The sequence below is a fragment of the Struthio camelus genome, chromosome Z (genome assembly GCF_040807025.1).
Source record: "Struthio camelus isolate bStrCam1 chromosome Z, bStrCam1.hap1, whole genome shotgun sequence".
Lineage (NCBI taxonomy): Eukaryota > Metazoa > Chordata > Aves > Struthioniformes > Struthionidae > Struthio > Struthio camelus.
In genome coordinates this window covers 75,308,776-75,334,143 of record NC_090982.1, presented here as the reverse complement: position 1 = coordinate 75,334,143, position 25,368 = coordinate 75,308,776, and the positions used below count along the sequence as shown (strand labels likewise).

The 25,368-nt window shown below is 43.1% G+C and overlaps 1 protein-coding gene across 8 annotated transcripts; it reads right to left on the bottom strand.

Annotated features, from left to right (window-relative positions):
- Positions 1-62: 62 nt before the first annotated feature.
- On the bottom strand, positions 63-22,527 carry LOC104147784 (calcyphosin-like protein). 8 transcript variants are annotated; one of them, XR_011137994.1, is made up of 7 exons: positions 20,503-22,527; positions 16,411-16,467; positions 14,384-14,520; positions 12,349-12,526; positions 11,295-11,504; positions 8,489-8,747; positions 548-3,481 (listed from the first exon to the last, which is right to left on the bottom strand). XR_011137994.1 is itself a non-coding variant. In XM_068928582.1 (6 exons), exons 2-5 carry the CDS (start codon positions 14,518-14,520, stop codon positions 8,646-8,648), a joined length of 627 nt encoding a protein of 208 aa, XP_068784683.1. In that variant the 5' UTR covers positions 19,038-20,288; the 3' UTR covers positions 63-3,481; positions 8,644-8,645. The 8 variants fall into 8 exon arrangements, 7 of the variants coding, with proteins under 7 accessions (XP_068784683.1, XP_009678921.1, XP_068784684.1 ...); XM_068928582.1 differs by lacking the exons at positions 16,411-16,467; positions 20,503-22,527 and adding an exon at positions 19,038-20,288 and having other exon boundaries at positions 63-3,481; positions 8,644-8,747; XM_009680626.2 differs by lacking the exons at positions 16,411-16,467; positions 20,503-22,527 and adding an exon at positions 20,317-20,465 and having other exon boundaries at positions 548-8,747.
- Between the last annotated feature and the right edge of the window lie 2,841 nt (positions 22,528-25,368).

Here is a 25,368-nt window from a genome sequence, read left to right as displayed (position 1 = left end):
CACTGAAATTAGGATAATGCTGTGGGCTTTAGCTAGGTGGCACGAGGCCGTGATGTGCCTGCAGGGAGATTGTACAAAGGACACAAGTTCGGCTGCTTTGGGGGGTGGCAAGGCTGTGACATATTGCAGTCAAACTGCTGTACCCTGGCTGAGAAGGGGCTTCACAAGCACCCCCAAGCTGTGCCCAGGTCTTGGATTATTTTTCTCTCTCCCCCTTCATCACCACCACCCTGAGAGCCGAAGCACAGCTAGATTTCCACTTCTTCCCACTTCTGTCTCACTGACAGTCGGCCAGCATAAAACCATCCCTGCCTGCGTCTGCAGCGCTGTGGCCAGCGCGGGGGGCCCTGGCGCTGGAAGATGGCATGGGGCCGGGTGGGCTCAGCAGTCGCAGCACTGGGCCACATACAGTTGCCAGAGAAAACTGGATCTCTGACCTTGCTTTTCACCACGGAAGCCTCTCTATAGCCTCATTTACTATGTTTTGCACTGTTTGTCCTAACTCCCCTTCCCAATCTACCCCTCATTACCTAGGTAATCGAGTGATAACTGAACTCTGGAACTTGGGCAAGTGAACGTGGTGGTTTGCAGTTGCGGCCTCTTTCCTGTAAATGGCTAATACTTGCGCAGGTGAGCTGGAAACATTGAGCAGGCCTCCACGTGCAGAGATGAATCCACACCAGGAGAACCAGCCAAGGCCATAAGCCCTCAGGCTTGCAAGAGCATAAATATGCATACATTAAAGCAAATTCACATACAGGTTATGTCCTCAGAAATAGTCCTTCATTAATACACTACTGAATGCTGACAAATATGCAACTAATAATAGAAAACGAAGAAGCTTCTTGTTCAATATGTTCACTCCACTGTAGCTTTTCTTAATGAATGGTGTAAGCTAATTCATGCCAGATAATGGGGGTTACTTTCTCCCACGAATGCATCTGAGCATATTATAAAGTCTATCTAGAAGAGTGTATTTTCAGGAGAACAGTGACCAGCATAGACAAAATGAGGCGGGCTAAAGGTTAGCAATAAAATTCCAAAACGAGCCTAGCTCTCAGAAACTGTCACGAAAACGGTTAACTGAATCACATCCAGCTGCTACCAGGTCAATGCCAACAATCTGGTCCTTACAGTGGTTTCAGCCAAGTCCTGTCAGGCTAAAGTTTTACAAGTGCTAAGTTCCTACCAAAATAATTCTGCCTGGGGATTAGATTTTTTTCTGAAGTATGTAAAGACTAGCATGTCTCCTTTTGCTTTGAGAGTCTGACCTGAGCTATGGGAGCTACGTCTTTTGTAAAATTGGTCACTGACTATTTTTCAGGGACTGAGGTAATGATATTTCAGTGGTCCCAATTTCACCATTCCTGAACTTCATATATGATCTTATATACAAAACATATGTGATGGGCATACATAGATACAAAACTGCTTAATGAACAGCTTTCAGTTTCCCTTTAAAAAATAAACATCCAAATATGCACCAAAACAAGCTTTTCTGGGCCAAAACCAAATTTCGGTGCATAATATCTATGTAAAGATACAGCCATGTCTATGTCTTGATAGCACTGCACTTGGTCACACCATCTGAGCAGTTTCCTTAACCTACAAGATAGAATTTCCCCCGCTGCACTTTACAGACTTCAGTCTGACTCAGTATCTGCATCCTGGTCTAGCTCAGCTTTCGTGTACTAGATGCACTTTATTTTCTTTAGTATAACCTTCCTAATTCACACTTTTCACCGCCTGTGCTATGCACTCAGCTATATACGTTAGTTTACGCTTGAAAAAGAGCTTGGTTACCCTGATTTGCATGTAGCTGATTTGTGACACCTCTGTTTGGCAGCTGCCTGCTCTGTTGGTAAGTACCTGTCAGACTCCTGCTGCGGTTTTCGTGCTAATGATACACCAGTCCTTCTCCCTTGTTCATTCCTGTCCTCCTCTATTTGCAAGTCATTTGTCTTATGTAAACAGCCCCTAAGAGCATACAAATACTAATCCATGAATTAAAAAGTCATTCCTCAGTTGTAATACTGAGTCACAGCCTAATTTTAATGATGCTGAAAAATGTTAATGACTTCCCAAGGTGGTATTTGCCCCCTGCTGATATTATTAGTTTGTTTACCAAATCTCTTTCTCGTGCACATGTTCATTTAGAAAGGCTGACAAAATACATTTTTGCCTATATCAGTAGGGTGGCAAAAGGCTGGCTAAGCGTGATCAGATACAGGAACCATTTCTGCTCAAGGGAAAGAAAAGTTTAAATGGCTGCAATGTGGCGTGAAGTCTGGGTCATAAAATAAATGGTGAGTCAAAGACACCCTCAGTTTTCAGCAAGATACGAAAGGCCAAATTTCCTCATGGTGTGGTTTGACACAACCGAGGTAGCTCTGAGACGGCTCTTCTGCCCACAGGGGAAACGCCAGTGCATTCGCCTGCCCGGAGATGCGAGGCCTCACCCTCTCCCTCGGGCTGACGCTAGTGAGCCCGTGGCCAAAAAGTGATGCAGATCACAGCTCTCAGAGCTCACCGATAACGGCATAGGATCTCGGTTTTGCTAACTCAGCTCACCTTGGGGCAGCCCAGCCACCCCACAGCAGGAGCACGGGGCTGCATTCGGTGCAATGGACAGGACAGGTCCTTTCGCCAGCAGGGCTGGTTTAGATAGGCAGAAGCTGACCTCAAAACCATCCTTTCTGGCACTGAGGGATCTGCCAGTGCTGGCAAGGTATTTGTACAGGGTAGAAGTTTAACTCCTTCTAGGCTTCTTGCCAACGTGTTTATTGACTTGAAGGTCTGTATTTATACAGTAATATTGCCATCCTGGGCTGAATAAGGGTAGGTCTTTAGTGAATATGCTCTTGGCTTGTGATACGTATCATTTTGGTTGTGGGTTTCTAAAGCTCTCTTTTAAAATTAGCTGGAATGTAACCTAACAGAGACTTGAACTGTTAAGAATTATTTTAGGGTCAAATAGTCCCTTTATTACTGTGATCACAAAGCACCCCAAATAAGCACTATATAAATCAGACCACTGGCAAAACAAATCTAATGTACAGACACACAAGAAAGCAACTAATGATGGTGGAAACACAATTGCTAGTTTATATAGGCTGTCACATCCCTCTGCTCACTCAGCAACTCTGAATCTCACTAAGGCCGGCGATTTCTTGGCTTTTATGCGCCACCTGTTGAACACGTTAAGCCACATGCAAGTGTCCAGCACTGGAACACTTTGCTGGTGTCATTAAACCACTTGGCTCTGAAAACGTATCTCAGGCAGGAACTTGAAAAAAATCAAACCCATGCTGAGGTTAATAGTATTTCATATCTTTATAGTCTCCGATTCCAAAGAGATCAAGGCAAACAAAAACAAAAGTCAGAGTTTCCAGGATTTCTTCATCATTAAAATGAAGTAGGCATCACTATCCACAGAGGCACTAACTCCAGCGTAGTAATTCAAAAACTCATCTTTTGTAACCTAGGAATGATAAAACCAGAATTAAAAAGTCGCTGTGGCTATATACTGTAGCCCAAAGCAGAATGTTTATGTAACACATTCCCAGATTTTGAAAATAATTCTTTAGAGTCTTTCAGAGAAGTCTGATTTTTATGTCAGATCGTCAGCTAATCTGACATTAGGATCCATTGCTCCAGCTAGCTCTCACATTGCATTTCATCCAATGACACTGAAGTCAATGGAATGAGCTTCTTGCATTTGGAGACAGAGCAACTGTTGTGTCCTGAAAAAATGAATATAAGAAATGTTATTCCAATTATTGCTAAATATTAACAGCACAGCTTAGATGACAGTAGAAAATTAAATTAGTCCAACATCAGCACCATCACCAGAAGAATATAAAAAACCCAAAGGTTATTCAAGCAATAAAAGAGGAGAAATAAAAAAGAAATGCATTTTGGAAATGTCTTAAGAAATAAATCTATAGTATAAAATCAAAGCTACTCTAAAATGATACAGTATTATTTTCAGAAAATCGAGGTAAAACAAAAAAATCAACAAATTTGGAATGCTAACATATCAACTGAAAGTAAAAAAAAAATGCAGGTCTTGGCAAAAATATTACGAGTTTTAAATGAAATGCCTGTGGAAAATAAACATTACTCGCATTTTACCAAAATCTGTTTTTCCACAGAAAGCTAATCTTGAGCTAACTTTCAGAATACATTGCATTTCCTTTCTTTCTCATTTTGTCTTGTTGTCAAGATTTTAAAGAAAGTCAGGATCCCATCACCATTCTTCAGCTGCAGTTCCTGGTGGGTTCAATAGGAGCTCTGAAAGCTGATAGAGAGTCTCAGTCCAGTTTTTGCTGGACATACAGCCTCCCTACCTAGGTTCAGTTGAAAATGACAGTGCTAAAGCCTTTATTTCGTGTGATGCTCTAGTCTCATATTACACCTGTTGGTGTGAGAGCTCCAGATTTAAAATCAGTGCTGAAATCATTGGGACTTAAAAGTGTTCAGAGCAGAACACGAGGCAAATGAGCACAATCTGACGCTGCTTCAAATACTGAGGCAATCAGCCACCCGAGGACTTTTCATTCACTACATTCCACTAGGAAATCTGTTTTTTTTTTTTAGTTTTCCCTCCTCAGATGGATACGAGAAAGGACTTCTAGAGAAATAGGATGGGCTACGGTCATAGATAAAGTCATAGAAAGTTGGCCGTTGCCAAAGGCAGCAGGTTTCTCTCAACATTGTGGCTACCATGGAAAGCTGAGCTTGCTGCTGCTGCTGCTCCACGGCAGAGGACAGGATATGGGAGGAAGAAAAAAATCAGAAATCACCACGCAAACTCCTTCTGTCAGCTGATGACAGCAGATGCAGCAAGCTCAGCTTGCTCAGCTCTGAGATCTGCTCTGCCTACTCTTTTGCAAAATTTTGAGTCAGTACTGCATAAAAGATATTACATAAAAGCAACTTGCTTTCATATACCAGTGTACACACTTGGTTTCATCTGCAAAAACCTCAGCTACTTCCATCTGCCTGTGCTAAAATAGTTTTGTGCCAGGAGACCAACAAAATTAACCAGCTCGATGAATATACCTTGTGGTCTAACTTCAAGAAATATGTGCTGCAGGACAGAATGTGAACCAAACAATAATTTTTGATCATAGGAAGCCAAATGTTTCTCTCCAGGCCAAAAATATGAAGCCAAAGAATACACTGAGACCCAAAAGGCAAAACCAAAATGAAGTGAAAGAGGTTGCAGGAGTGCTGAAAAGTGGTGACTCCAAAAGCATGGCCGTTGGGCAAATTTGGGACCCCGGGTGTACGTCTTGAGGTTCCAGCTGGGAAATGTGTCCCTCCTTACTTGTCCTTATCCAGGATGTCCACACATCTAGCAAGCAAACCATTTAGCTGCCATTACCCCTACTTCTTCACTTGCCCGTTGATCTCTCTGCAGCGGGATGCCGCACACTGCCTGCACACGCGAGAGGCTCCTGTGCTCCCTGCTGAAGGCAGCCAGCTTTCCCTGGGGAATATGCTGAAGGGAGAGGCTGTCCCCTGCCCCTCTCCCTCCCATGTCCTGTGCCTGCTCAGGTGGCAGTGGTCAGAGATGGTTTCTAATAGCTCAGGCAGAAAGAGGTGGGAGAAGAGTTTGGGAAGGCACAAAGAAGACTTTTCCTTCTTTGGGTGACCACAAGTGTCAGCCAGCGTTTTGAGTCAAAGCTCCTGTGCCCTGCCTGGCAGGATGGGCAGAGCTCAGCCCTTACAAATGGCTCTGCTGCAGGGCAGGCTGGAGCTCATGGCACATTAGCAGGCAAAACATTTGCTTCTTGTATTTCCCCACAGCCCTGCAGACTCAAATGTTGCTATGGTTTATGCTATCCTGTTTCACTTCTATTGCACAATCAATCAGAAACAAGAAATAATGTTAGAATATGAAGCATCAACCAAGATCTTATAATCTTGATTCTAGTGCCAGATACGGTGGCATGCATGCCACCTATCTCCGAGTATCTGCCATGTGCACTGTGCAACCATGAACTTGGCGGGACACCCTGTACTGCTGAGTCCGTCTACCGCATCTGCTGGGTCTGTATGCAGCGCCCAGCAACCTGCAGCTTAGTGCAGACTCTTGAACTTCATTTTCAGCTCTTCATGTCCACAATGCAGCACCCCTAGCAGACAAGGATACTGAAGTGCTAAAGGATGGCTCTAAGCACCTGCCTTGGTGCACCTTGATGCCTGGTTCAAAGCCCCTCACTCTAATTTGTCCTTGTCTTCTGCAAAGTGCTTCCTCTGAAGTTCACGCATGGGTGCCCACTGTATGATTATGGCTGCACATGTCTCAGTAAAGATTTTCCTACTTAGCAGTCAATACAATGCCTATGTTTCTTTCATGATTTTGAACACATATTAATCAAATGACATTTCTTATAGCACAGATTCCTATTTGTATTCTACTGCATTTGTTTACAAGTAAAAAATATTACATATTTATCTTTCCTAGACTGTTTCTTTTTCCTGAAAGCAAAATACATCTTTTCTGCAGCTACCAATTTTTCTTCAGATTGCAATTCTGCCCCCACAGAAGTGAAAGGAAACTTTGCCACTGAGTTCAAAGAAACCTGAGGCAAGCCCTTAGAAATGTGCTCTGTGCAAATTTTCAAAATGATATAATTATGAGAAATGGCCTCCTGAATATGCCTAGAAATGTATCCAGCAAGTCATGAGATCTACACTTAGGCAAATCTGAAGAGCTGGGACCTGCTCAGAGAGAATTAAGAAGCTCCTCAGCCACAGTTCATCACAAGGATGAGCCACATCACGAGGATGAGTGTAGAGCCTTCACTCAAGGACAACATGGTCTGAACTCTCCTCATTCACACCTTTCAGCTCGCCTCACAAGACCCCATTAGTCAAGCTCAGTGCAGAACAAAGAGGGACATGCCACCCTGAAGCACTGAGCTTTCATCAGCCGTAACAGGCTTAATCCAAGGTGCACAGAGGCCAGTGACAGAGCTTCTGCTGATTTTAAAAGAGTGTACTTGGGGCCGGTACCACTGTTTGACACAAGTGCTGACCCTCCTTCCACAAAAATCCTTTTGAAAAGGTATATTGCATTTAGGATTATGTAAAATTAGAAAGGGTCAGTACAGAACAGACAAACTTGTTAGGAGTTAGTTATTCAGATTAAAATTTCCACAGTGCTTGAATAAATGTCAGAACAACAGATCACTGTGGAGTCTGAAACATTTAGACAATGTATGTCATCAGGAAATCATTTTCTCATTTTGTGATTCCCACAGTCCATTAACATTGCTTTCTTTTTATTTGAAAGCTACTAAGTAGATAATATGACAGCCTGTTGTGGAGCCAATTAATAACTGAGAAAGAAACAGGTTCTGCACAAGGTGCTAGTATGTGCAAAGCCTCTGATAACAAGTTTTTTTCATATAAGGCACATCATAGATACTTCAGTAGCATCACAGTAGGTAAAGACTCCGCTTATGACTGATGGCAAACATCACAGACAGACTCTTTCCACCAGTTTCCAGTGTTAAACAGCAAGCAAGTTTCTAGAGACTTACGGATCAAAGGAAACATTGATCTTGTATAGCCTTTGCTAAGAAATTGCAGGTACCTGTTGCTTGTACTGAGAGACTGTTTTTGAACGAAACAGAAAGCAGAGTCTGTACAGGAGCAGAATATCAAGCATTCAGAACTTCCCTGGAGTCATAGCTTGGTCATAAGTCAGTATAAATATTAAAAAGTAGTAAGTAACTTTCGTAATAGCAGTGTACGGACAACAGCTACCACACTAGTTCCAGGACCAGTGAGAAGAAAACGCTGTAACACATGTATGCCCTTTTGAAGAAAAATGTTAGCAAGGTAATCTTAGAGTACAGAAAGAAAGGAATCAAAAGAAAAGAAAAGATATAAGAAGGTCCACAGAGATTTGGACCAGGGCATGTGCACAAAATTGCTGGCACAGCTGTAAGCAGTGGAGAAAAAAAGGTTTTATAGAGTCTTCAGCATTTATATTGGTCCCTGTCTCCCCTTCTCCATTTGTTTCCTCCTCCAGCTTCCCAGCACTGAGAACTCGTGTATTCCCAGCACTGAGCTGAACATTTGTGCAGTTGCTCCATCCCACACGTGAGGCACAAGAAGCTGAGAGACACTGTGGTGCTGGGGGAGAGAGGAGTATGTGACCCTCTGTGTCTATTGCTGAGCACTGTAGAGGTTGGTCCCTCATGGGTCGGACTTTCTCATATTTGTAACAGTCTGCCCAAACCATAAGCTTTCCAGAATATTTCCTTCTCTTACATCCTCTATAAAGCACAGCTGTAGCTAACAGTGGAAATGGGGACCTGCTGCAGATGTCTGAGAAGAAATGAAAAGCTTGTCTCAGAGAAGAAAACACAGGTCAGGGATGCAGAGAGAAAAGGTAAAGGTCTGCAGAGTGGCTGGTTGCCCGATCTGCTCTCTAAGGATGCTGCTGACGCTCTGAGGGCGAGCCTACCAAAGCAGTGCTTCTGGCAATTATTTCTACAGCTTGACTGTAATCCGCACAGCGACTGGAAGCTGCTCTTATGCAAAATGAGCATGTTGTTGTGCATACACTTAATTGTGTGGACCTAAAAAAGTGGAAATAAAGTCTTGTTCCTTTAATCGTACAGTTAGAGTTTCCAAGCGTTTTTCATCATGACGATAAAATAGACATCTGTGTCTATGGAAGCGCTGACTCCTGCATAGTAGTTCATGAATTCTTCTGTTGTGACCTGAGGCAGAAGGATTTAAAACAGGAAAATGAACCTTTATTTTCTTCATGTTGTAATAGGTAAAAACTACACATTGAGAAAAACTCTAAATTAAACCTTAACATCTGCTATTTCACATTATTGCTGGTGAAAAGGAACCCAATAGGAAGAATGAAGGCAGTGAAAATTTGCAGAAGTTCACTTCTTTACTAGAAGTAGCATGCCTGTCCTCCAGCTATGCTTAGATAGGAATTGAAGATGCACAATTAAACTAACCTTACCAGGAACTGAAGTTAAAATCAGTGATGCTCAAGAAGAAAAATATTGTTAAGCAATTTTTACAGGGATGCTATCATTTGGTTCTTTGCATTATCATTAATAAAAAGGGATTGGGTTTCTGGTGCAACCCAGATATAGCTAGGAGCTTTATATCCATTCACCAGAGAGAAAATATCATTGTTCCACACAGGTCTCATTTAAAGAAGTGAAAAATCTTTCAAATCCCAAAAAGTTTTGAATATTTTTGATGTACATTTTGGAGCTGAATCTATTTCTAAAAGTAACTAGATTAAATATCAATTTAAAAAAAACAGATTTAACAGGTACTACAAATAGCAGCCTTTTAATACTTGAACCATATAGGTCATTCTTTGAATAAAACGTCACATACAAAAATATTTACCCCCATAGTGTTTAGCATAGTACATTTGAGAGCTAGAAAAAATGTGTGACAGTCAGGAGAACTGACCATTTTAGCCTATCCTGCCATTACAAACCGATTACAAGCATCCCTGACCCTGGCTGTTTCAGAAGCACTCAGCAAGATTACTGTAAAGAGGACCTTTCTGCATTTCTAGCAGCTGCACAGCCATGAGGCGTTTCAGCTAAAACGGCTTTAGGTTTTCTCACTTGGTCAGCTACCTTCTTGTAGCCTTTTGTAGGAATCATTTGAAGCTGTTTGTCAGCAAAACCCAGATCAAGTCTTCAGTGCTGAAGTCAAGGAATGTATTTCCATTTCAGGCAGAAGTTTCATCTGGACAATTAATCTAACATGCCCTTGGTTTTTATCAGTGACATGGCAGATTTAGGCACAGAAAAGCCATGTTCAGTTCTCAGAAGAAACTGTACCTGGCGGGCTAATATCAGGATTGCTAAACAAGAGGTAGAGGAGGTCAAAGTAACTTCTCTATAAGCTCAAAAACTGCAGCATTTACAAAGTATAAGGCATTGTGGAGGCCAATTAGAGATACAGTGGCACTAAGTCTGTCAAGAATCATTTTGGGGACTCATCTTGTTTAATGTTTTCATGTATGACCTCAGCACAAAAAGCAGGAATGTTCTCCTGAAGTTTGCTAGAAGTCACTGCCGCTGCAGACAAGGAAGGGGACAACTCACAGAACTGGGTAATTCTGAGGATGACGTAACAGAAAAAGGGATGAAATTCAGGTCTACCAGGTGTGAAGTCATGCCCAAGGGAAATAAAAACAAACACCTCTCTACAAACTGAGAACTTGCCTGTTGGAAACAGAACAAGTGGAAGATTTGGGTATAGTAGCCAAGCATTAGACAGGTAACAGCGACCAGTGTAATGCAGCCACTAAAAGCCAAGTGCAACCTAAGAAAGACTATTTCAGAAGAGTCACGGAAGCGTAAAGCCATTGTGCAAAGTTCTGATGAAACTTTAAATGGCTCGTTATTATGAATAGCTTGGACTGAGGATATCGATATGGAAATAGCAGACAGATCCAGGCTTGCTCTGAGTTGGTCAGACCCATGCAAGTTTGGATCAAAGACCTTTGCAGACACATATTGAGGGGGAAAAGAAGTCTGAATGGCTTGGAGATTGAGAAGGTTATGAAGTGGATGCAAAAGACATCCACCATAGAGGGTGACCAGGTGTTTGAATTGGAAAACTTTGGCTGAGTGGTAGGCAAGGCCTCCCAGCCCTGCCCCAGACCAGCAGTTCCTCAGGGCACAATTCTCTCGGCAGCCTCAGGTCATTTTGGCAGCCCATTTCCAGCTCCCACTTCAGCTAGAGCTCTGGGACTTCTCTTTTTAATTCTCTTCAATTCTCTTTAGATAAATCTCTCTCTATTATGCAGTGATTTCCAAAGTCAATCTTTTAAGTAATTACACATATTACAGAAGCACCAAACATAAAGTATTTCGGGGAACCTGCTTCTGAACTGGATCCTGGTTTATATTCTCCTGGGATGTGAGAAATCTTCTAATTTACATAGATTTTGAAAATTAGCAATTGTAGTGGCTTAGTTTGAAGATATGCTTAGAGTTACTTATGAAAGTAGGGCCATAAAGGCTACAAGCCTGCAAACGCAATCTCTTGCCTAGCTTTCGCCACTCCTGCAGATTACTTTTGCCTCTGAATGCCTAAGCAAGCTTCACTAATAGTCCTAAGCATTGATTATGCACCTGCCTTACTGTCTTCCATGAATGTGAAATAAATGCCCTGCAGATGCATGTTTGGTACTGGGATCATTCTTACATATAGTAATTTCAGCTGTGAGTCAAACGTTGTTTTCGTGGCTTCACATTAGATGTTTCACTTACCTTCCCATCCTTGTCATAGGGTGAATCAAAATTATCTAGAAAGGCCCTAAACACTTGATCTTCTGTCCAGTCTCCATTCTGGTATTTAGGATGATGCTTTGCATTATAAACCCCCCGTAAGTCTTCAATTGTTATGATACCATCTCCAGTTTTATCTAACTTCCTAAATGCCTGCATGATTATCTCTTTTCTGGCATTCGACATGGGAGGCTGTAAAGAAATATTAACAGATTCATTACATTTCTGCCATCTACTTGCCCAATTCCCAATTCCAGTAGCTGCTGTTGTTAATAGTAAATCTAGTTCAAGCACTTGAAAGAGCAAACTACTGATAGTTTACATTGTCCGTGCAATAGAAAGTACAATATATTATCAAAAAACAGTGTGATGGAGTCTATTCAGTGTCTATTAATAGGCTGATAAGTAGACAAAAAGAGAGAAATGTTTCCCGGAATACTTTTCTATACTATTAATTTCAAATATTTTAACAACAGTAAGCACTAAATATTTTCTCTTTCTTTGCTGTGTAGACATCAGCAGAACAAACGGTCCCCAACCAAAGTTGGTCATGCTGTGTTTAATTAGAGAAAACCTCCACTGGATTAGCTTATGTTATAAGGAGATATATTATAAGGCAAAGGATAGGGAAGCAAGGTTAACAGACAGAACCACATAGGTACCTGAACTGCAGTATAGGTGGAATTTAAGTACCTAAACCAAGGCAGTAATTTGTAAAAAAAAATCACAACCATTTATTTACTAGGAGCCTTAGATTTTGTCAATATATTGCAGAGACATGTTAGGTTCTGTGCTCTCTTATCCACAAAAGGGTCATTTGGGGCAATTTTTCCATTTAGCGCATTCATTAGCATATGGAAATAGAATGTTTTATCTACTCAAGAGTTGCTGACTTTTTAAATACAACTGTAGATTTTGCTAATTACTGATATGAATATCAGTACTGTACTTAGCTAGCACTGATGATGTTCAGCTAAGGATGAAAGAGGGCTTTTTCTCCATTTAATGCAGCAATACCAGAAATTCCCAGACTTACTCTTAGTGTAACAAGAAACTCGTCAAAGTCAATTGTTCCACTGCCATCTTTATCAAATATCCGGAAAATCTCTTGTGCTTCTTCCTTGTCTATCATCATAGCATAATCATTTAATCCTTTCACAAATTCTTTGAAATCAAGGGTCCTGCTGTTGTCATCATCCATAATCCGAAACACTCTGTGGAAAATGTGCAATTTGAAGTTAATATAACAGAAAACTTAGAGAATGCTGCAGCAATTTAGCACAGTGCCAAAGCACAGGGCCACCTGACTGAGATAACGTTTCCCTTTCTACAATCTTCCGAGAAACAAAAAGAAAGAAACAAAATAAAACAACCTTTTGACAGCAGAGATGGCTTAGACGGGGTGTCTGAATTTTACACAGCTGAAGTTAAATGAGGCAGAATTTACCCTAGCTGAAGGAGTCTTCCTATTCACTATATATTACGCCATCTAAAAGCTGGTCATTTGGTTTAAGTTTAAGCTAGTCAGCTAGAATGCCACTGCAGTTAACGGAGCTTGGGGGGAGACTGAGACCACGGTCCAGCTTGCCTTTCGTAGGTGCGGGGTGAATCACACTCTCACGGTGACTGCAGAAGAGGTCTAGCCCCATAAACCAGACAGCTAAGAGACCACTAAACAAGGGTCATCACACCTCAAAGGAAAGAAAGCAGAAAAACCAGAATATGGAGACTTTTAAGCTAATCATAGGAAATAATGAGGAGAGAGATATGTCTAAATTCTCCTTTTCTCTCTGTCAGGAGTTCTTACTCTGGATCTCAGAGAAGCACCTTCCTCTGAGGGATTCACGGTCCTGAGCTCTGTCCTTCAAAAGGCAAGCAGGTGAGTCCTTTCTCCCAAAAAACAGAAGCCCCTGCCCCAGTCTCTGTGGGCTGTGGTATTTGCATCAGAACTGGGAAATACAAGTTTAAGTCCCTGCTTAGCTTGTGATCCCAGTCCACCCGCCTGTTGCCGACAAAAATGAAATGTTTTTATTCAGGCACAGGTCAATAGATGATCAGGGAATATCTGTGGCAAAAGTAAGGATTCTTGTGGATTTCAAAGACCTCCTGGGTGAGGTGGTAGTTGAGTGGGAAGTTCTGACGGCCAGAATTTTGGATATAGGCAGCTGAAGTGGGATGCAGATGCTTAATTTTTTTTCTGGATCTAGTCTGGAGTGTCTCTGGGGCTCATTTTCCCATTTGGAAACATAAGTGAAAGCATGCCCTCAACAGCTGCCCTGTACGGTTACGAACCAAACGCTATGACTGGGTGCTGTGGCCCTTCCATATGTTCATGACCTCTCCTGCGGACGAGAAGAAGGCAGCTCACCCTATCATCCACAAGGACATATCACTGTCACCACCCTCAAATAAGGGATCTTGATTTTCTTACATTATACTCTTTCACTATGACTCTGGCACTACTGATCACTGCAATCCACTGCTCTTCACACTGTCTTCCTTCAGCTAGTTGGTTTTGTATGTTAGTGAAGCAGCACAGAAAGGCCATAGCCTGAAGAAAAGGATAGCTGGGAGGGGTGCTGCACTTTCCAGGTTCAAGCAACCACATAAGATGTTTAAAATAACATGTGTGCTCCTTGGAAGCAGAGGGGATTCCTATTGTGTAATTCAGTATGGGCAAAATTTCAATCAAGAACTGAGAATTTGCATCTTATTTTATATTTTAAAATACAGAATAATTGAGGTTTAAAAGGACCTCTGGAGGTCTCTAGTGCAACCTCTTACTCAAAGCAGGGTTACATTCAATGCTAGGTTAGGCTGCTCGCCAAAGATGGAGATTCTGCAAACTCTTCCACTGCTTAATGATTCTCATGGTGAAACAGGTTTTCCATACAGGCAGCTGGGATTTCCTTTGCAGCAACTTGTGGTCACTGCTTCTCATCATTCCACTATACACCTTAAGAAAAATCTCACTCTCTTTTCCCTTTAACCACCCATTAGCTACTTTTTGCTGGAGCATCCTGTAACTAACACTAGTAGACTGAATACTGAATTTGGCTTCTTAGACTCACCTGCCAAGTCCTTTAATGCCTGCAGACCCCCTTGCTAAACACTGCAGGCGAAGTCTTTCTACTGGGTCTGTGGTTTTAGTCAGGTTTCTTTTGGCCTGGATTGCCATCTCACGGTCATGCCTTGCTGTGCCCGGCATCTGGAAGAATCAAACCTCCCATGTAGCATGAATTCACATAAACAACACAGAATACTGAAAACTGCCTTACTATACTGAGCATCACAAACCCTCAACTTGTAAGGGTACTACCTCTTCTATTCTGAGAAATGCTTGATGCCCCCGTTTTGCAAATATTTAGGTGCTTCCTTACTTTTTCAGAGTTTGGGCTTGAGCTCTGATTTATCAGTGCTTCTTGCTTTGATACCTCACATCAGTTGTAACTGAAATATCAGCCTAGACACTCACTGTTTTGAGTTATGGGAACAACCTGGATCTGTGTAGTCGCATGCTTTCCTAACTCAAGCCATTGACAGGGTCTATTGAGCTCTGCTTTGGACTTGGTAGGATTAAAAAGTTAGTAGAGAAGAGCTCAGAGAAGGCTTCTCTAGCACACCTGCAAGTCTAAAGAAATTTCTGAAAGGAGAGAAGCCAAGCAGCCATCCCTTGCAAAAGGTCATCAGGACAGAGGGGGCAGCTCCCACCCCAAAATTCCTGTGGAGCAGGTAGTCTGGACTGTGCCTAGAGCTGTGGGGAGAGGCCTGGTGATTAAGTCCAACATTCAAATAACCAGGGCATTTGGTGCTGGCAGCTCTCTCCTCAGGATGTGTTTTGACTCTCTTCTATTTCCTTTTACTTATATCGTTTTCTCAAAAGGGGAAATTGTCAGAGGAACTGAACTTTTTCTTTTCGCCGAGTGAAAGTAATTGCTTTGATCTGCGCTACGTGGGTCATCAAACCTGAAAGGAGAGCTAAGAAAAACATACTATGACCTTAGCCCATCGGCAAATAATGAAGTGTAGCTAGGAATTTGTTCTGCCTCCCATGTAAGAACATGCTGAAAGGCAGGTCAGCACAGACAGGAGAGCACTGTTGCCTCTGGAGACTGTACCTGCAACAGCCCTATTGAAACAGTCCTCTGCCATGCCAGATCTGCAATAGCGTTCCCACTCAGGAAGAACTGCGACAGCATAAATTGTAGCCCTGGGTACAATTGTAGCCCCTGGTACTTTTTTCTTATATCTGCTTTTGTTCCTATTTCTTATATTTTGCTCCTATTTTCTTGTATTTACAATGTTCCTATTTAGTTCAAATCCTCCAGAGCAGGGTTTTCTCACTTTATGCACATGAGCAGCTATCACAGTGAGACTTTATCTCACCTAAGGACACTCTGTGCTATTTTAACACAACCAGTGAACAAAATAGTACTTTAGACTTGCACAGCATTTATCACTCCAGGATTTCAGGACTCCACAAACAGCCAAGAGCAGCGCACACAGACTGGCAGTGGGTCATTCCCTCTCACATAAGGATTACTTGTGCCACCTGCTAAGAAAAGCAGCAGGACTGCCGCTGCTCATACTGCCATTTTAGGGCCGCGTCAAATCCTGACCCCCAGGCACATGAAAGCTTTTATGCAACTGCCGGCCACGGAGGGTAGATGCTTCTCTGTAGTTCCCCATACTGACATCTGGACTGAAGTCCGGTCTACTGACATCTTCCCCATTCGAGAGAAGGATCTGAAACCCGTGTGGGCAATGGTGACAAGTATAAACTCAAGTTCCCATCCTTGTCCGGCAGGTTTAGTTCCTTCTGCATCGCAGGCTGGAACTGCAGAGGGAAAGCCTGCTCATGACCAGGACTGCAACTCTAGAGCCTGTCTGCTGAATGTGCAGATCACAAAGGCCCCCCAGATATTTTCCAGCCTCAAAAGCATCACAGGACCAGAATACAGTGTGCAGAGAGCCACGGCGGGGCTGTGCTGAGTTAGTGCAGATCCCTGGCACAGAGGAAGCTCTGTCCTCTTCTTTGTAATGAGGGTGCTCAGGGAAGGAGAGAAGGAAGATGGATGGCTCTGGAAGGCATTATCACCCTGTCAGTGCGCATCACATTTCAGATCTTGGCATCATTCCATGTGCTGCAGTTGAACTGAAATGTTAAGAAAAAACGTCTGAGAAATCTGGAATTATACTGTTTCATCTAAACTACTCCACTCCTCTCCGCAGAGCACTGGCTACAACAGCTTGTAAATGTCACGTGCATTTAACTTTGGCATCCCAGTCACTCAGACCACACCAGCTAGGCTTGGAAAAATATAAAGAGAAAATGTATTTTTTCCTAAATTGGTTTCAGTACTAGCTCATTGCAGAAGTTGAGAGCAGCACAAAAGAGATCATTTCAGCTCTTACTTCACCCAGAGTGAGCAAAGTTCTCAAAGGAACTTATTAATGAATGACCAAAAAAAGCCTTAGCGCTATATTAGATCAGCAGTCAAAAATGTTTCTGCAAACAATGACCTGTCCTTAAGAGGAAATTTTAACCTGGCAAGAATATAAAGTACAGTGAGTTTACAAAAATAATGTGCAAACTATATTTATATCACATAATAATGTGCTATGGTGTTTTATATATATAATGCCTATATATATTTCTATATATAGTGTGCATATAGGACACACAGCATATATATAGTGTGCACAGTACTGTGCAGCATGTCTCTATGCTCCCTATACATTTATATAGATATATACATACTATGCAAACATGATCTGAAAGGATGACATCATTTGTATCCACTGAGCACTGCACAAATCTTCACAAATACATGCCACAGAAAGAATTTAGTCTCCCCTTGCCTTTAGTTCGGTGGAGCCATTTCCAATATGCTGCAGTGAGCATCATGTGATCATTACAGTGAGATTCATGAACTGAGGCTATCTAATATATCTATTATGGTTTCCTGTGCATCAATAAATGCCACTAAAATGTGTCAATCATCAGTTATCTCTGCATTAAGTATACAATTTCCTTCTCTACCTAAAAACATTTCTAGCTGAGAATCCACCATCTCTAGGTTAAGTTGTTCCAGTAGTTAATCATTTTCATTTTAAAATACATGTTTTGTTTCTAGTCTGAATTTTCCCCCTCATTAGATGCTATCATAGTTTCTCCTACTAGATTAGAGAGCTACCCGTTCATAATCTGTCCTCATGGAAACATCTGAAGGCCCCTCTCAACCCTCTTCTAGCTAACTGGAAAGACTGAGTTTATAACTCTTGCTACAGAGTTGGTTTCCAGATGTTAAACAATCCTGCTGTTCCTGAACTTTCCCAAATTTTCTAGTATTCTTTTTAGGATGGGACGGAGCACTCTAATAATCTCACTAATGCCACAGACAGAGATAATATCACAGCTCTTCGCCCACGCATCATAATTAAAAACATTAATACTAAATATTTCTGCTGCTCTTCATGAATATACATCCTCTTAGATATTCCATACCAAAATCGCCAACACCATGTTGCAACAGCAAACATAGCAGCTGAAGCCTACTCATATAGATATTTCACTTAAATGACACATTACCCTAAAGCCTCTTAAACATGACCTGAATTTGTATGCCACAGAACAGCATGTCTTTGAGAAACCTTACTACACATTCAATGAATACAGAAAACCAAACGAAATATAAAACCCAATACGTGTGAGCCTGATCCACAGTAACATGTACATCATCGGAGCGTCCTCTTTTCTGTTGGCTGCTGGTTTAAGCCAAAGATAAAACCGTTCCACAGCTGTTGAAAGACAACACTGTACGTTAAGGAAATAGATTCTGAATCCTAGCAAGAATGGAGCAGTCACAGAGCTTCGTGTGTTCTTTACTCTCCTTTCATTTTGCTTTCTATATATGCTGCTTCTTCCAAGTCTCTACTGACTGAACTATGAAATATGGGGCAAATGAAATACCTAATCCTGTCTGTGCTTAAAATGAGGGGCAAAATTCTGCTGGTATGTGGTGGGAGCAGGATCTGATCTCAGGCTTTGAAAGGACATGAGCTGCAGAGCCAACAGACAATAAAACAAGATGTGACCCTGGAAAAACGATGACGTTTGGTTATTCATGCAGATGTTCCACAGGCCATTTAAATTGAATGGCGTCTGAATTCTTACTAGGACAAACCCTGAGAAGAAAAAATCCTTGGGGCAATATAACAGCAGTACTCTTCAGGGTGACAGACATCTACATCCTAAGAGACCATCCAGCAAGAAATACTGATGCCTTCAACTGGAACCTCTCCAGGAATACGAGAAATTTCCTCTGAGGGATTATTTGGTCTTCTCCTCCCATACGCTGTAAACATGTTCAAGAAGGCACCTTATTGTGCCTGCATCCCACATGCCTCCATACAGTGACAGCGCAGAGCAGAGGTGACTTCCATAGGAGATGTATCGAAAAGAGTTATTGCTTCTTTATACTGTCCTCCTTTACCCTCTAACAAAGGGGAGGTAAAAGAAGCATCCAGCCTTTCATTAACCTTCTCTCAAACCTTCGGAGTACCTGGTCAGAGCTCAAATAGCACTATGTTCTAGCAGGTAAAAAAAATTTCAAAACTAGGGCCCAGATCTACTGTCCTTGGTAGAACTACAGCAGAAACAAAAGTTGGCCAGGAAGCTGTCACAGAAGACCATCAGATTAAAATAACATGATAGATACAGACCTCATAGATAAACACAGTTGCTCAGACCCTGCACCTGCAATAGCATTCGTCAGCTTGGGCCCCTGTGCAGCCTCCGCTCCCTTCCTGTTCTCCAGCGATTGCAGCTCTGTGCTGGCAGAGGAGACTGGAGGAGCAGATGAGACTGGAGATGAGAGTGGCCTTGTACTTTGTTTCGAGGTGTCACTAGAAGGCTGTGATTTCATCACCTCTTTGTGCAGAGGGCATGCTGTTGTGTGAGATGGATTTAAAATATTGCATGAAGTAACTCTTAAGTAATACGAGAACTAAATGCCATGCCTTAGGAGGGACTGATTGCTCTTCTCTGATACTTCTGTGATACTCTTCTCTGGAGAGGAAGAAGGCTTGTCCCGATACCTTGTCCTCTGTTTCTTCTCTATATACTAACTGTAGGCAGCTATTCCTACAGACTGAAGGCTGGTTTTAAAGCATCTGGCCTCCCTACGCACTGAATAAGGGAACGAACGTGCACAGCATAGTATGCGACAGTGAACAGACATCTAAAAGATAATCACTGCAAGATCTAGTTCTTCAGTACCTAAGTCCCTTTTGGGGTCTAACATGAAGCAATGACAGATATAGTCAAGATCTGCTAAATATAACAATTCTGTGTCTACCTTACAGATACGTTATATATGGCCATTAATAAAACAAGAAAAGGTCATAATTATAATTTTGCACATTTTCAATTCTTATTGTTCTTCCAGGGTCATCAGCTGTCTCCCATATGTGAAAAAGGGGCTGGCTGATGTAACAGTTAACACTAGAGAGAGTTTCGTTTTGAGCAACAGCCTGGGCTTTGAGCAATTACAACACCCCAAGTTTTTAGCATTTTTTGTTTCCACTAGCAATGTTGTGTTGTGCAGGCTGAACAGAAATGATCGCATTTCTTCTCGGTAAAAATGAAACCCAACATTTCGTGCTGGGTTTTTCAGAAGAACCTCAAGGTCATAAGTACCCAGATCCCTTTTTAAGCCTAAGGCTTAGACCTGGAAAGAGCAGGTTTAGCCTAGGCCAACTTCCTGCTCAGCACCATCCCTTCATACCCAACCCCCCCAGCAGAGCCCACGTGGGTCTTGTGGAAATCCAGCCCTTATTTTCCTGAGAAGGAGCCCGGTGCGGCAGCTATAAACCCGACTCTTCTCTGGACGATCGCACAGCCCTGCAAGCGCCTGTCCCGGTTGACCTCACCAGTCCCACATCGTTTCTGAGCAAAAGACCTCCGCGTCTGTGAAGAGGTTAAGTGGTGTAAACCAATTACCTGCATTTCTTTCTTTCTTATACCATCACCGAATCACTGCAAGCATGGAAACCGCGTCGAGCGCTTGCCAACCGTCCGGGCACGTCTTTACAGATCTGGCTTTCCAGGCCCGCCAACCCCACGGCCCACGCTCTACTGACCGGTCAAGTCCGCGCAAGCTAGTAAAGGAAAGAGAAAATCCTCTACCTGGAGCGTTTTTCTGTAACTCGTGGCTTCGGGGAGCAGGTGGGAGGCTGGTGCCACCCGGCCGCCCCAGCTCTCGCCCCGCTCGCTCGCTCGGGCAGGCCACCGGCTGTGCCGCCTCGCGCCGCGCCGCTCACTGGAGAGCTTCCTTGTCCATCTCGTTTTACTTGTTTACGCACCCAGCTGCCTCCTGCCCGCCTCTCGGAGGCCTGGAGTTTACCAGCCCGTCTCCAAGGTGACCCTGGCGGCTGCAGCAATTACGCACCTTCCCCGGGCGATGCGCAGCCAGGCTCTTGAGCTTCCCCCCTGTTCCCTTCCTTTTTGCCTGACGCCTCCTTTCTCCTTTCTGCCTGCATCGGCAGATCAGACCTTGTGGGGAAACGCTCTCCCGCGCTCCATCAGCGCTTGCAGGAGGGTACCAAGACACCGGGCGAACGTGTGCATAGCCGTGTTTTGAGAACGTGTTCCTCTCTTCCCTAGCTGGCATGGCTGAAAAGACGTCCTCCTTCACTTCTTTACTCCAGACGCGGTGGGAGAAACTAAGCAAAAGCCTGTCAAACGTGTTTTGCAAGAAGCTAGTTGCGAGCATCGTCTTTTCCTGCTGATTAATTTCCATTTTGCAGGGCTGCCGGTGGAGAAAACCTCTGGGGAGAGGAGAGGCCGAGGTTGTGTTCGTTTGCAGGAAAAAAAAGAAGAAAATTGGAAAGGTGAAACGTTCATACAAGGAAGAAAAATTTCTCTCTGTCTAGACACAGCTATTAACAGCCCTGTCTGCAAAAGGGCACCAACATTATTAGTGACACACGGTAGCATTTGGAGAAGGAATCAGTGTATTGATAGACTACTCAGGGACAAAAAATAGCCTGGGTTATGCTTCCTGGCCCTCTCCTGCAGGAGCAGGCTGAGCGCGCAGCATCGGAGCTGATGGCCACGGCAGGTAGCTAAAGTCAGGGCGAGAGCGTGCGGGAAACGGAGAAAGGGCCCGGGTCTGTGCGTGGCTAAAACAGAGTGAGAGTGAGTAAGTGCGTCATTTTCTGACAAGAGCTGAAAATGATTTTAGGCAATTACTAGAGTAATAACATTTGCGTCCTGGCAGACTGCTTATCTTTCATCGACAGGTACTTCCTGGTACTAAACAGCAGATTGTGCAGAACTTCATACACGCTTTGTTTCCCCCACCTGGCAACTGATTGTACGTTAATGCGCAACCAGCAAATAATGCTTATTTAACCATTCATAGATTCAAAAAATATTGACTTTGAGACAACGTCACGTCCCCCAGCCCCATTAAGTTTATGTTTCATGAACTGATCTCTAGAGGCCCTCTGGGAATATGGAAAGGGCGCTGAAACGAGCGGCGCTGTGGTGCAGGCGGAGCAGCCCCTGCTGTTCGCAGCGTGCACTGCATGTGCGAAGTGGAGACGCTAAGCCTGGAGAAATCATTCTCGTTGAACAGTAATTTGGCCTACGAAATTCAGCATCCTGCCCGAGGAAAGCAATTGTTTAGATGCACAGTTTGCATTCACTTTCAGAAGGGGACATGTAGGTTAGAAGAGCAAGGATAGACTCTAGAAAGCAAAAGAAGCGGTTAATTTAACATCTGGATACTCTGTTCGCTTTTACACCTTTCCTGCCCGCTGAGGGGGAGCCCAGACACATACATCTATATTTGGACGTTCAGCCCACCCTCAGTACAGTCCTCTGAAAAGTGGACTGTGCCATGTCTGTGCTAGTTAATGAGTTATGAATCTGAGCAATTATTAATAATGTGCTTTCAGGTGTCTCAGACTGCATCAGGCTGTGATTAAATTCATCAGATTGTATCTGCTCTGTTACCGCACATGAAGCTCTAAGCAGAGCTTAGTAAATTCAGCAGCTTATCAGAAAGGAGGCAGAGAGTTCATCAAAATCCTGAAATTTTTCCTGCTCATTTTCTATCTCGCTCTGAATACTTACTTGTTTGTTTGATTTCAGTTATTGTTCAGTGGAGTGCACTTCGCTGAATCTACTTAGACAAAAATCTGTGAGATCTAATATAATGTATATGCTCGTGACACACATAGGAGATTGAGATCTTGGTGATGTGCTGCTTCCAAAAATTCAGATTTGTTGTTTAACTTGAGGCAGGAGGGTAGGCATAAGAAATGCACAGTGTTTCAAATAAAAGAGAGAAAAAAATGTTTCAGATAAATATCCCAAGAGCCAACAAGAAGTTACAGCCAGAACAAAGCTCTGGGGTCAAGTTTGCTCACTTCTGCCTAGAACAATTATATTTGAGAGGGGGAGAAACTTTCACTCATGGTACAGACTGGAGCAAGAAGCAAAGCCACTTTGGGTTTTTTTGCCATAACTAATTTACATGCAGTAGTATTTTTTCTTAATGTGTTAGCTGTAAGCATAGCTGAGAGAGGTTCTTCAGAAGAGAGCCAGGACAACACCATTGAAAAGTGTAAGTAGGAACATGTCAAATCTCATTTGGTGTTTAAACTTCAATATAACTGAAGTAGTAGGTTTGAAAAAAAAGCTTGAAGTGTCAGAGCACTATACACTGAAGACGACTAATTTTGTAGGGTAAAACTTTGGTTTTTTTCCTAGTATTGACATTCAGAAAGTTTTACACACACAAAAAAAAACCCAATAAAACAAAAATAAATGGTAAATAATATTGCCGAGGGGAAAGTATTCGTATCTGAGGTCAAGCTATAATTCAATTAAATTCAACTCCCATCCTAATACGATATTTTTACATCCAAAAATATTAGCTCCCTCTGTGCTTCGCATTTATCTAGCTGAAATTAAATGTGCTCATCATCATTCTCTGGAGCTGAGACCGGCTGGCATAGTACAGACCATGCCCAGGCTATCAAACTCCCTTACCCTCCAAAGAGGGGGTAGGTCACATCCAAACTATCTCCTGGGAATGATCCCTAGCCCTTGCTTACTCCTGCATCACACCCCCCAACGTTGGTAAGGAGGGTATTAGTCAGCCTGGACCAAGGAGTCCCAGGGCTCACTCTAGCAACCGAGTTGCACAGACCCAGAGTTCAAGCTCCGGTGCCCAGGGTTGTTCCCTGACACTGTTTGATTTGCTAACAGAGACATAGCCTAGTCTTTTCACGTGGCTCTAACGCCACAGCAGTGGCGTGACCCTCAGTTCATCCCTCCAACCTGGCTCAGCGCGGAGGAGAGATGCTCGCTGCGGAGCTGCTTTCTGCCTGCACGGTGCCAGCAGCACCTGCTGAACAGCTCGCTCTCCCTGCCAAACTGTCTTGAGCATTCCTTACCTTTAGGACCCTCACCGTGGCGAAGCAGGAACAGATTTTTAAGCATTACGTTTGCTGTTAGAAGCGTTTGTTACTTGACAAGCTTCTAAGATGCTTAAGGACATTCCAGAATAGGGGGCAGTTATTTTTAAATAGTTTTGCTTGCAAATCTACTGCAAATCTGCTTTTAGTAAGAGGATGAAAAATGAAGAAAAAAAAAATTCAACTTTTTATGGATTTCAGCAGCATTTATCAAAAATCAAATATTTTTATCCTATGCCTCAACATAGTGAAAGTTTACATTGTTAAGATTTTATCCAAAGTGAACAAACTGTCATGAACTTTTTCATTTTGATTCTCACACATTTTTCAGAAATATTGACAAGCTTTTGTCAACCACAATGAGACAATATAATGAAGGTCTAATGCAAACTTCTGTGTTTGATCCCCCCCCTCCCCCTTTTTGTCCACTGGAGAAGATAACTGCTAAATGACTCTAGTGTTTAGTAGGATTAAACACCTTTTGATGCTGAAAACAGAAAAAGATGTGCTTGGTCTTTTCAGAGGGGAGGAAGTAAGGAAGAATGGGAAGGCAGTCTTCAGCAAGCTACAAAGAAAAACAGAATAATCTATTTTCAGCGAACAAGACAAGGAAAAGTGGGCCAAAATCTCCGGAGGGAATATTTAGGTTAGATGTTCCTCAGAGCAAGCCTCTCTAAAGACTAAGATAACCGAGCGTTGGAATGGACTGGAGGGGAGGACTGGGAAAGGAGAGCAGTTGTGCGGTCCCTCCTATTGGCACAGGTACATGCCAAAGAGTGGAAGCCTTGATTACTTTTCACCAGTACAAGAGGGAGATGGCACTACTGGAGAGAGTCCAGTGAATGGCTACCCAGATGATGAAGGGACTGGAGCATCTCTCCTATGAAGAAAGGCTGAGAGAGCTGGGACTTTTCAGCCCGGAGAAGAGAAGACTGAGGGGGGTTCTGATCAATGTGTGTAAGTAGCTGAAGTAGGTGTCAAGAGAATGGGGCCAGACTCTTCTCTGTGGTGCCCAGCGACAGGACGAGAGGCAACGGGCACAAACTGAAACACAGGAAGTTCGGTCTGAAAATGAGGAAAAACTTCTTGACTGTGAGGGTGACAGAGCATTGGAACAAGTTGCGCAGAGAGGTTGTGGAGTCTCCTTCCCTGGAGATATTCAAAAGCTGTCTGAATGCACGATCAATGTGCTCTAGATGACCCTGCTTGAGCAGGGAGGTTGGACTAGATGATCTCCAGAGGTCCCTTCCAACCTCAAGCATTCTGGGCTTCTCTAAACTTCTCATGTCCCTCCCAGTCCTCTGAAATGTGGATTTCCCCAGACATATGGGATTGTGCAGGCAATATGGCAAGAGGAAAAATGGTGCTAAGGAAGCGATTTCAGCAGTTGTACAGGGGAGGGCAGAGGCTCTTTCGTCTAAGACATGGGCAAAGTAGTGGTTGGAAGGAGTAGCTGGAGCCTGCAGGGAGAGAGAGTTGTTTTCGTTCCCAGTGAAGAGAATGCCTCACCTGTCAGTTAGTGGAGCAAGTGTGACAGCAGCTATTACATCAGTCTGCATGGTTC

Bases quoted from the DNA above. Each gene is read 5' to 3' on its own strand.
- LOC104147784 (XM_068928580.1), bottom strand. The intron at 12,527-14,383 runs GTGAGTCTAAGA...CATTTTCCACAG, and splicing joins GGCATTAAAGGACTTGGCAG to AGTGTTTCGGATTATGGATG. The intron at 11,505-12,348 runs GTAAGTCTGGGA...ATTTCTTTACAG, and splicing joins AGTTTCTTGTTACACTAAGA to CCTCCCATGTCGAATGCCAG.